This window comes from Oncorhynchus mykiss, chromosome 5, assembly GCF_057628025.1.
Source record: "Oncorhynchus mykiss isolate SJ-2025 chromosome 5, ASM5762802v1, whole genome shotgun sequence".
NCBI classification, from domain to species: domain Eukaryota; kingdom Metazoa; phylum Chordata; class Actinopteri; order Salmoniformes; family Salmonidae; genus Oncorhynchus; species Oncorhynchus mykiss.
In genome coordinates, this window is record NC_143026.1 from 9,646,716 (window position 1) to 9,659,525 (window position 12,810).

The window sequence follows — 12,810 nt, forward strand, 5'->3', positions numbered from 1 at the left end:
ACAAACACACAGATCTGGGACTAGTCTTACCCTTGTTGGACGACCAGCTGTTCAAGGCATTTACAGTATGTTCACTTCAGAAAAATGATTACCGGCACTTTGGGAAAACTACTCTTTAACTAACAGTGTACTTTGAAGATGTCCATAGTCTTTATTTTTTTTAAATTGGGGGGGGATATTTGTTATTTTAAATAGACCTTGGAGTATTGTAGAGTATGTTGGAAAAGAAAAATATAATGTTTTTCACAGATTCATTCACATTTTGAAATAATTTAATTGTAGAATTCATCTGCTGCTATGCTTTTTCAACAATTTCTCCAGATTCTCACTGAACAGTCTGCAAGTATTTGGTAATTGAATGAGTTTCTGGCATTATGCATTTTATACGCATTTGTAAACACATGATATGGATGGAGTTGTCTGGAGGATTTTGAATTGTTGCTATGGGCTTGTTGTATGTTTTGATACTGTTAGCTTCCTTAGTGATACAGCACTGCACCATTTCAGAGATGATGATGTTGGCTGAATAATAAATACATAATAAATGACATGACAGTTTGACTATAATAAGACAATTCTATCATCTATCATTGCTACACAACACCAACAACAAATAAAACATGAACTTGTTTTATTTTTATGGGTAAGCATGTTGAGCTGTTTACTGATTTGACATGAAGTAATATTATACATTATATATGATTACACATTTGACACAAAAAAAACGGATTATTAGTGATTTACTCTGTATTATAAACTGGGTGGTTCGAACCCTGAATGGTGATTTGGCTGAACGCCGTGGTATACCACAGGTATGACAAAACATTTATTTGTACTTCTCTAATTACGTCGGTAAGCAGTTTATAACAGCAATAAGGCACCTCGGGGGTTTGTGGTATATGGCCAATATGCCATGACTAAGGGCTGTATCCAGGCAATCAGCGTTGCGTCGTGCATAAGAACAGCCTTTAGCCGTGGTATATTGGCCATATACCACACCCCCTTGGCCCTTATTGCTTAAATCTAAAATGTATCAATATGTGAAAGTTTACTAGTTAAAGCTGCATATGCTGATGGATAGTACAGAATGGATCCATCCTATTAGTTAAGTCTGCTTCAGAATGGTTTGAGAAGTGTTCAGCTGCTCCAGTATGGTCTTAGACCCCGCAGCCAGCCACGTAGGACCTCAGGTCCTGATTCTGACAGTGAAGGCGCCAAGCCACCCTAAAATGTACACACACCATCATGTTGGTATTTGATATATAGACAATACATTTCAGATATTAGACAACAGAACATAATGTGGAATTGAAGGATGATAGAAGACTTGGAAACGGATTACATTACGTAGGCATTATTTCAGGGTCATTTTAAGGGAATATTTAAGTTAGATAATTACCATGTACAGGCAGTTCTTACCATTTAAATTATTCTAAAAGGTGAGAGCTAATTTGTTACAGGTTATCCCATTTATACATAGCCTTGTAGAGTGATATTGGGCTACAGGTAACATAAAGTATGGCTAATTATTTTGTAACTTAAATGTTTTTGTAACATAGTACTTTCAGGGAAACCTGCCACCTTACCATGCCCCGATTCCGTTCGGGTCCAACACCACACGCTTGGCACAACGGATCGCCACTGTGAGGTCAGCAGTTAGCAGCTCTGTCAGAAGTAAGAGGAAGGGAAACCTTTAGTCATAGTACCGTACGGGAAACAGGAGGAACCAAAAGCTTAGAAAAACAACAACAACAACAGCAGATTACTGTACAATGAAACAATAAAGGTAAGTTGGGTCAGGGTTTAGAATAGAGAAGTAGGCCTACCGGGAGCCCCAGTGTCTGTTTATTCTCATTTTGACTGTATTCAAATGTAACATCCGAATTATGTAAGATCAACATTATAGTGCCTTCAGAAAGTATTAATACCCCTTTACCTTTTACACATTTTATTGTGTTTTTTTGTTGTGTGATTTAAGACACACATTTTGTTGTTTGATTTAAGTCAAAACTGTAACTATGTCACTCAGGAAAATGAGTCTTCTTGGTAAGCAACTCCGGTGTATGTTTGGCCTTATGTTTTAGGTTATTGTCCTGCTGAAAGGTATATTTGTCTCCCAGTGTTACGTATACGCTGGGAGTCGGAAAGCAGGTGCAGAAGGTGATTTTAATACGGAACAGATACAAAAGAACAAACATGGGAAGCGTACTGAACGTGAGAGACAATCAATAACACCTAAGGACTGATGAACACAGAGGCTAAATAAAGGGGAAGTAATCAGGGATGTGATTAGGATTTTCATTCAGGCTTTTTCCTGTGTTTAGCTCTATTCTGTGTCTTTTTATCCTAAAAAACTCCCTAGTCCTTGCCAATGACAAGCATACCGATAACATGATGCTGCCATCACCATGCTTGAAAATATGAAGAGTGTTACTCAGTGATGTGTTGTGTTGGATTTCCCCCAAACATAACGCTTTGTATTCAGGGCATAAAGTGAATTATTTTCCACATTGTAGTATTACTTTAGTGCCTTATTGCAAACAGGATGCATGTTTTAGAATATTTGTATTCTGTACAGACTTCCTTCTTATCATTCTGTCATTTAGGTTAGTATTATGGAGCAAATACAATGTTGTTGATTCATCCTCAGTTTTCACAGCCATTAAGCCCTCAACCCGGCACATTTCTTGTCAAAAGTAATGCTCTATGTACGCGATGCCATTCGGTAGACAGGCAACTCACGGCTGCAGCGGATACCACAGACGTTCTTAGCCCCCGGGGTACGTCCGTCGTCACACCAGTAGCGGCTGTTGATCTGGAAGATGCCATAGTCGGTGGAGCCGTCGGTGTTGCGGTTGGTGGCCTGGGTATTGTAGCTCGACTCCCATTTTGACAGGCAAACCCCTTAGAGGACATATAGTCACGCGGTGGATTATCCTCAGTGTAAGGTTAGCTATGGTAAGATATTTTTGGAGCTCAGAAACATACAACCATGTGCACACACACACACATCCTCAAAGACCACAATCAAGTATATTATCACTCACAGTTGGGCAGGCTGTTTCCAGCGTAGCCATCCATTCCGGATGCCTTCAGCGCTCTGGCCAGCTCACATCTGTCATACACCTTAGCACTGGCCACAGCCACAAGCAGGAGAACAACAACAGCTCTCATTATGAACAGACAGACAGCTAGGTCTAATGGTTTGGATGAAAATAAGCCCTGTGTCTCTAAAAGTGTGAGCAAGTCAACTTCAGCTTTCCTTATAAAGGCTCAGGATGAAAGAGACATTGATATCGCACTTTTTACACAATAGGTATGTGCCAATAGCTTCTGCAAATAGTAGTGGTTGTGAAACTGAGGGTTTTCCCATTTAACCCTTTGTTAGGCAGACTTTTTTTTGCTTATGATTTAGATACAGTAGATACAGTATTAAATGCAGAGTGTGTATTTTTTAAGACAAAGGCTTCATTCACTGTTTAAAAATTGCATATTGAGTGCCCAGTAGGTTAGATTTAAGGTACTGTATTTTTCAATATCATCATTATGCCCAATGTATCAAATCAAATCAACTTTTATTGGTAGCATACACCGATTTGCAGATGTTATCACAGGTTCAGTGAAATGCTTGTGTTTCTAGCTCCAACAGTGCAGTAATACTTAGCAATACACAATATTGAAAAAACAATACACACATAATCCAGAAAAATCATACATTCTGAAATATCAGAATGAGCAATGTCAGAGACCGGAATAGAAATATATGTACACATAATGGCAGGTAGTCTAGCGGTTATGAGTGTTGGGCCAGTAACTGAAAGGTCGCTGGTTCGAATCCCAGAGCCGACTTGGTAAAAGTTGAGGTGTCCTTGAGCAAGGCACTTAACCCTAATTGCTCTGGATAAAAGCATCTGTTAAATACAGTATATGAATAGAAAAGGCGTGTACAGCAGTAGTTATATAGGAAAAGCCATGATTAGAATACAGTAAATACACATAAAACACAATGTCAATTTTATTAACGTAACCAGTGTTCATTGATTGTTTTGCTCTATAACCTGTTAGTTCACGTGCCTTGCAGACTAGTAAACAACTACTGATTTAGAACCACCGAGATTTACTGCAGGTCACAAAGCAAACAGGAGCTGCCTCCACTATTCCAGCACCATTTCAACATCATCAAATCCCCTCTGCTTAGTATAATACAGTGACAACAAAAAGGTACCAAAAGCAATTTAGTCCAATCAACGTATGCTAAATATGATGTGGAAGTTCATGGTTCTGATTTCTGTTTGTCTGTGTGTTTGTGGAAGTAGAAAAAAAATGCCATCCCCTTTCTTTCATGTTGACGAAACGGTCTATGACTCTGTCATACAGTGCACGCTTTTATTTTTTTGTTGCCCTAGGCTACCTGGGTAAAATGCTTGCTCGCTAGCCTAACTTCCTTTCATGGGCAACGTTAGCTAGTTAACAGTAGCCTTCTACATCTAGCTATATATTGAACTTCCATCCTCTCAGTCCAGAGACACAATGTATTTTATGGTTGGATCAAAATCGCCTTTATAATCTCCAGTAAGGAGAATAAAGAAAAATCACAATTTCTCAATCTATCTCCATTTATGGCTAATATAGGATGGGGACTTTTTGCTATCTAGCTTGCTACCAGAGGACAACAACACAACAAGATGCAACAATTCAAGTTGTTTCTGTCGATGACATATTTCTCTGTGATAGGAGTGAAGCCAAATCTAAACTGGCTTCCCTTTTGGAACATGCTGACTTCACTACGACATTCTAGCTTCTGTGTTATCTGAGAAAATGGGCATGTTACTTTCGCCCTGTGTTACTTTCGTGCGACAAAGCTCTTAAAAGAAAATGAGGAAAAAAACAGAGAATGGACTTTACCTACCGTGCATTCGGAAAGTATTCAGACCCCTTGACCTTCTCAAAATGTTGCTACATTACAGCTTTGTTCTAAAATGGAATAAATACATGTTTTTCCTCATAAATATACACACAATACCCCATAATGACAAAGCAAACACAGGTTTTTAGAAATGTTTGCAAATGTATTAAAAATAAAAATAAATAAAATTATTATTTACATAAGTATTCAGACCCTTTGCTATGACACTCAAAATTGAGCTCAGGTGCATCCTGTTTCCATTGATCATCCTTGAGATGATCCCACAACTTGATTGGAGTCCACTTGTGGTAAATTCAGTTGATTGGATATGATTTAGAGTTCCTCTGTGGAGATGGGAGAATCTTCCAGAAGGACAACCATCTCTGCAGCACTCCACCAATCAGGCCTTTATGGTAGATTGGCAAGACAGAAGCCGCTCCTCAGTAAAAGGCACATGACAACACGCTTGGAGTTTGCCAAAAGGCACCTAAAGACTCAGACCATGAGAAACAAGATTCTCTGATCTGATGAAACCAATATTGAACTCTCTGGCCTGAATGCCAAGCGTCACGTCTGGAGGAAACCTGACACCATCCCTATGGTGAAGCATGGTGATGGCTTCATCATGCTGTGGGGATGTTTTTCAGTGGCAGGGACTGGGAGACTAGCCAGGATAGAGGGAAAGATGAACGGAGCAAAGCACAGAGAGATCCTTGATGAAAACCTGCTACAGAGCGCTCAGGACCTCAGACTGGGAGGAAGGTTCACCTTCCAACAGGACAACGTCCCTAAGCACACAGCCAAGACAATGCAGGAGTGGCTTCGGGACAAGTCTCTGAATATCTTTGAGTGGCCCAGCCAGAACCCGGACTTGAACCTGATCGACCATCTCTGTAGAGACCTGAAAATAGCTGTGCAGAGACACTCCCCATCCAACCTGACAGAGCTTGAGAGGATCTGCAGAGAAGAATTGGAAAAACTCCCCAAATACAGGTGTGCCAAGCTTGCAGCGTCATACCCAAGAAGACTTGAGGCTGTAATCGCTGCCAAACGTGCTTCAACAAAGTATTGAGTAACGGGTCTGAATACTTATGCTTCTTCAAATAGTAGTGGTTGTGAAACTGAGGGTTTTCCCATTTAACCTTTTGTTAGGCAGACTTTTTTTTGCTTATGATTTAGATACAGTAGATACAGTATTAAATGCAGAGTGGGTATTTTTTAAGTCAAAGGCTTCATTCACTGTTTAAAAATTGCATATTGAGTGCCCAGTAAGTTAGATTTAAGGTACTGTATTTTTCAATATCATCATTATGCCCAATATATCAAATCAAATCAACTTTTATTGGTAGCATACACCGATTCGCAGATGTTATTGCAGGTTCAGTGAAATGCTTGTGTTTCTAGCTCCAACAGTGCAGTAATACCTAGCAATACACAATATTGAAAAAACAATACACACATAATCCAGAAAAATCATACATTCTGAAATATCAGAATGAGCAATGTCAGAGACCGGAATAGAAATATATGTACACATAATGGCAGGTAGTCTAGCGGTTATGAGTGTTGGGCCAGTAACTGAAAGGTCGCTGGTTCGAATCCCAGAGCCGACTTGGTAAAAGTTGAGGTGTCCTTGAGCAAGGCACTTAACCCTAATTGCTCTGGATAAGAGCATCTTTTAAATACAGTATATGAATAGAAAAGGCGTGTACAGCAGTAGTTATATAGGAAAAGCCATGATTAGAATACAGTAAATACACATAAAACACAATGTACATTTTATTAACGTAACCATTGTTCATTGATTGTTTTGCTCTATAACCTGTTAGTTCACGTGCCTTGCAGACTAGTAAACAACTACTGATTTAGAACCACCGAGATTTACTGCAGGTCACAAAGCAAACAGGAGCTGCCTCCACTATTCCAGCACCATTTCAACATCATCAAATCACCTCTGCTTAGTATAATACAGTGACAACAAAAAAGTACCAAAAGCAATTTAGTCCAATCAACGTATGCTAAATATGATGTGGAAGTTCATGGTTCTGATTTCTGTTTGTCTGTGTGTGTTTGTGGTAGTAGAAAAATAAATGCCATCCTCCTTTCTTTCATGTTGACGAAACGGTCTATGACTCTGTCATACAATGCACGCTTTTATGTTTTTGTTGCCCTAGGCTACCTGGGTAAAATGCTTGCTCGCTAGCCTAACTTCCTTTCATGGGCAACGTTAGCTAGTTAACAGTAGCCTTCTACATCTAGCTACATATTGAACTTCCATCCTCTCAGTCCAGAGACACAACGTATTTTATGGTTGGATCAAAATCGCCTTTATAATCTCCAGTAAGGAGAATAAAGAAAAATCACAATTTCTCCACCTATCTCCATTTATGGCTAATATAGGAAGGGGACTTTTTGCTATCTAGCTTGCTACCAGAGGACAACAACACAACAAGATGCAACAATTCAAGTTGTTTCTGTCGATGACATATTTCTCTGTGATAGGAGTGAAGCCAAATCGAAACTGGTTTCCCTTTTGGAACATGCTGACTTCACTACGACATTCTAGCTTCTGTGTTATCTGAGAAAATGGGCATGTTACTTTCGCCCTGTGTTACTTTCGTGCGACAAAGCTCTTAAAAGAAAATGAGGAAAAAAACAGAGAATGGACTTTACCTACCGTGCATTCGGAAAGTATTCAGACCCCTTGACCTTCTCAAAATGTTGCTACATTACAGCTTTATTCTAAAATGGATTAAATACTTTTTTTCCTCATAAATATACACACAATACCCCATAATGACAAAGCAAACACAGGTTTTTAGAAATGTTTGCAAATGTATTAAAAATAAAAAATAAATTAAATAATTATTTACATAAGTATTCAGACCCTTTGCTATGACACTCAAAATTGAGCTCAGGTGCGTCCTGTTTCCATTGATCATCCTTGAGATGATCCCACAACTTGATTGGAGTCCACTTGTGGTAAATTCAGTTGATTGGATATGATTTAGAGTTCCTCTGTGGAGATGGGAGAATTTTCCAGAAGGACAACCATCTCTGCTGCACTCCACCTTTATGGTAGATTGGCAAGACAAAAGCCGCTCCTCAGAAAAGGCACATGACAACACGCTTGGAGTTTGCCAAAAGGCACCTAAAGACTCAGACCATGAGAAACAAGATTCTCTGGTCTGATGAAACTAATATTGAACTCTCTGGCCTGAATGCCAAGCGTCACATCTGGAGGAAACCTGACACCATCCCTATGGTGAAGCATGGTGATGGCTTCATCATGCTGTGGGGATGTTTTTCAGTGGCAGGGACTGGGAGACTAGCCAGGATAGAGGGAAAGATGAACGGAGCAAAGCACAGAGAGATCTTTGATGAAAACCTGCTACAGAGCGCTCAGGACCTCAGACTGGGAGGAAGGTTCACCTTCCAACAGGACAACGTCCCTAAGCACACAGCCAAGACAATGCAGGAGTGGCTTCGGGACAAGTCTCTGAATATCTTTGAGTGGCCCAGCCAGAACCCGGACTTGAACCTGATCGACCATCTCTGTAGAGACCTGAAAATAGCTGTGCAGAGACACTCCCCATCCAACCTGACAGAGCTTGAGAGGATCTGCAGAGAAGAATTGGAAAAACTCCCCAAATACAGGTGTGCCAAGCTTGCAGCGTCATACCCAAGAAGACTTGAGGCTGTAATCGCTGCCAAACGTGCTTCAACAAAGTATTGAGTAAAGGGTCTGAATACTTATGCTTCTGCAAATAGTAGTGGTTGTGAAACTGAGGGTTTTCCCATTTAACCCTTTGTTAGGCAGACTTTTTTTTGCTTATGATTTAGATACAGTAGATACAGTATTAAATGCAGAGTGGGTATTTTTTAAGTCAAAGGCTTCATTCACTGTTTAAAAATTGCATATTGAGTGCCCAGTAGGTTAGATTTAAGGTACTGTATTTTTCAATATCATCATTATGCCCAATATATCAAATCAAATCAACTTTTATTGGTAGCATACACCGATTTGCAGATGTTATTGCAGGTTCAGTGAAATGCTTGTGTTTCTAGCTCCAACAGTGCAGTAATACTTAGCAATACACAATATTGAAAAAACAATACACACATAATCCAGAAAAATCATACATTCTGAAATATCAGAATGAGCAATGTCAGAGACCGGAATAGAAATATATGTACACATAATGGCAGGTAGTCTAGCGGTTATGAGTGTTGGGCCAGTAACTGAAAGGTCGCTGGTTCAAATCCCTGAGCTGACTTGGTAAAAGTCGAGGTGCCCTTGAGCAAGGCACTTAACCCTGATTGCTCTGGATAAGAGCATCTGTTAAATACAGTATATGAATAGAAAAGGCGTGTACAGCAGTAGTTATATAGGAAAAGCCATGATTAGAATACAGTAAATACACATAAAACACAATGTCAATTTTATTAACGTAACCAGTGTTCATTGATTGTTTTGCTCTATAACCTGTTAGTTCACGTGCCTTGCAGACTAGTAAACAACTACTGATTTAGAACCACCGAGATTTACTGCAGGTCACAAAGCAAACAGGAGCTGCTTCCACTATTCCAGCACCATTTCAACATCATCAAATCCCCTCTGCTTAGTACAATACAGTGACAACAAAAAAGTACCAAAAGCAATTTAGTCCAATCAACGTATGCTAAATATGATGTGGAAGTTCATGGTTCTGATTTCTGTTTGTCTGTGTGTTTGTGGAAGTAGAAAAAAAATGCCATCCCCCTTTCTTTCATGTTGACGAAACGGTCTATGACTCTGTTATACAGTGCACGCTTTTATTTTTTTGTTGCCCTAGGCTACCTGGGTAAAATGCTTGCTCGCTAGCCTAACTTCCTTTCATGGGCAACGTTAGCTAGTTAACAGTAGCCTTCTACATCTAGCTACATATTGAACTTCCATCCTCTCAGTCCAGAGACACAATGTATTTTATGGTTGGATCAAAATCGTCTTTATAATTTCCAGTAAGGAGAATAAAGAAAAATCACAATTTCTCAATCTATCTCCATTTATGGCTAATATAGGATGGGGACTTTTTGCTATCTAGCTTGCTACCAGAGGACAACAACACAACAAGATGCAACAATTCAAGTTGTTTCTGTCGATGACATATTTCTCTGTGATAGGAGTGAAGCCAAATCGAAACTGGCTTCCCTTTTGGAACATGCTGACTTCACTACGACATTCTAGCTTCTGTGTTATCTGAGAAAATGGGCATGTTACTTTCGCCCTGTGTTACTTTCGTGCGACAAAGCTCTTAAAAGAAAATGAGGAAAAAAACAGAGAATGGACTTTACCTACCGTGCATTCGGAAAGTATTCAGACCCCTTGACCTTCTCAAAATGTTGCTACATTACAGCTTTGTTCTAAAATGGAATAAATACATGTTTTTCCTCATAAATATACACACAATACCCCATAATGACAAAGCAAACACAGGTTTTTAGAAATGTTTGCAAATGTATTAAAAATAAAAATAAATAAAATTATTATTTACATAAGTATTCAGACCCTTTGCTATGACACTCAAAATTGAGCTCAGGTGCATCCTGTTTCCATTGATCATCCTTGAGATGATCCCACAACTTGATTGGAGTCCACTTGTGGTAAATTCAGTTGATTGGATATGATTTAGAGTTCCTCTGTGGAGATGGGAGAATCTTCCAGAAGGACAACCATCTCTGCAGCACTCCACCAATCAGGCCTTTATGGTAGATTGGCAAGACAGAAGCCGCTCCTCAGTAAAAGGCACATGACAACACGCTTGGAGTTTGCCAAAAGGCACCTAAAGACTCAGACCATGAGAAACAAGATTCTCTGATCTGATGAAACCAATATTGAACTCTCTGGCCTGAATGCCAAGCGTCACGTCTGGAGGAAACCTGACACCATCCCTATGGTGAAGCATGGTGATGGCTTCATCATGCTGTGGGGATGTTTTTCAGTGGCAGGGACTGGGAGACTAGCCAGGATAGAGGGAAAGATGAACGGAGCAAAGCACAGAGAGATCCTTGATGAAAACCTGCTACAGAGCGCTCAGGACCTCAGACTGGGAGGAAGGTTCACCTTCCAACAGGACAACGTCCCTAAGCACACAGCCAAGACAATGCAGGAGTGGCTTCGGGACAAGTCTCTGAATATCTTTGAGTGGCCCAGCCAGAACCCGGACTTGAACCTGATCGACCATCTCTGTAGAGACCTGAAAATAGCTGTGCAGAGACACTCCCCATCCAACCTGACAGAGCTTGAGAGGATCTGCAGAGAAGAATTGGAAAAACTCCCCAAATACAGGTGTGCCAAGCTTGCAGCGTCATACCCAAGAAGACTTGAGGCTGTAATCGCTGCCAAACGTGCTTCAACAAAGTATTGAGTAAAGGGTCTGAATACTTATGCTTCTGCAAATAGTAGTGGTTGTGAAACTGAGGGTTTTCCCATTTAACCCTTTGTTAGGCAGACTTTTTTTTGCTTATGATTTAGATACAGTAGATACAGTATTAAATGCAGAGTGGGTATTTTTTAAGTCAAAGGCTTCATTCACTGTTTAAAAATTGCATATTGAGTGCCCAGTAGGTTAGATTTAAGGTACTGTATTTTTCAATATCATCATTATGCCCAATATATCAAATCAAATCAACTTTTATTGGTAGCATACACCGATTTGCAGATGTTATTGCAGGTTCAGTGAAATGCTTGTGTTTCTAGCTCCAACAGTGCAGTAATACTTAGCAATACACAATATTGAAAAAACAATACACACATAATCCAGAAAAATCATACATTCTGAAATATCAGAATGAGCAATGTCAGAGACCGGAATAGAAATATATGTACACATAATGGCAGGTAGTCTAGCGGTTATGAGTGTTGGGCCAGTAACTGAAAGGTCGCTGGTTCAAATCCCTGAGCTGACTTGGTAAAAGTCGAGGTGCCCTTGAGCAAGGCACTTAACCCTGATTGCTCTGGATAAGAGCATCTGTTAAATACAGTATATGAATAGAAAAGGCGTGTACAGCAGTAGTTATATAGGAAAAGCCATGATTAGAATACAGTAAATACACATAAAACACAATGTCAATTTTATTAACGTAACCAGTGTTCATTGATTGTTTTGCTCTATAACCTGTTAGTTCACGTGCCTTGCAGACTAGTAAACAACTACTGATTTAGAACCACCGAGATTTACTGCAGGTCACAAAGCAAACAGGAGCTGCTTCCACTATTCCAGCACCATTTCAACATCATCAAATCCCCTCTGCTTAGTACAATACAGTGACAACAAAAAAGTACCAAAAGCAATTTAGTCCAATCAACGTATGCTAAATATGATGTGGAAGTTCATGGTTCTGATTTCTGTTTGTCTGTGTGTTTGTGGAAGTAGAAAAAAAATGCCATCCCCCTTTCTTTCATGTTGACGAAACGGTCTATGACTCTGTTATACAGTGCACGCTTTTATTTTTTTGTTGCCCTAGGCTACCTGGGTAAAATGCTTGCTCGCTAGCCTAACTTCCTTTCATGGGCAACGTTAGCTAGTTAACAGTAGCCTTCTACATCTAGCTACATATTGAACTTCCATCCTCTCAGTCCAGAGACACAATGTATTTTATGGTTGGATCAAAATCGTCTTTATAATTTCCAGTAAGGAGAATAAAGAAAAATCACAATTTCTCAATCTATCTCCATTTATGGCTAATATAGGATGGGGACTTTTTGCTATCTAGCTTGCTACCAGAGGACAACAACACAACAAGATGCAACAATTCAAGTTGTTTCTGTCGATGACATATTTCTCTGTGATAGGAGTGAAGCCAAATCGAAACTGGCTTCCCTTTTGGAACATGCTGACTTCACTACGACATTCTAGCTTCTG

At 39.7% G+C, this 12,810-nt stretch overlaps 1 protein-coding gene across 1 annotated transcript; it reads right to left on the reverse strand.

The window, feature by feature from the left end:
* Positions 1-616: 616 nt before the first annotated feature.
* lyz2 (lysozyme II) lies at positions 617-3,213 on the reverse strand. Its single transcript, NM_001124716.1, is given in 4 exon segments — positions 617-1,224; positions 1,587-1,665; positions 2,743-2,904; positions 3,048-3,213. Coding segments are annotated over 4 exon segments (435 nt in total). The 5' UTR covers positions 3,175-3,213; the 3' UTR covers positions 617-1,157.
* Between the last annotated feature and the right edge of the window lie 9,597 nt (positions 3,214-12,810).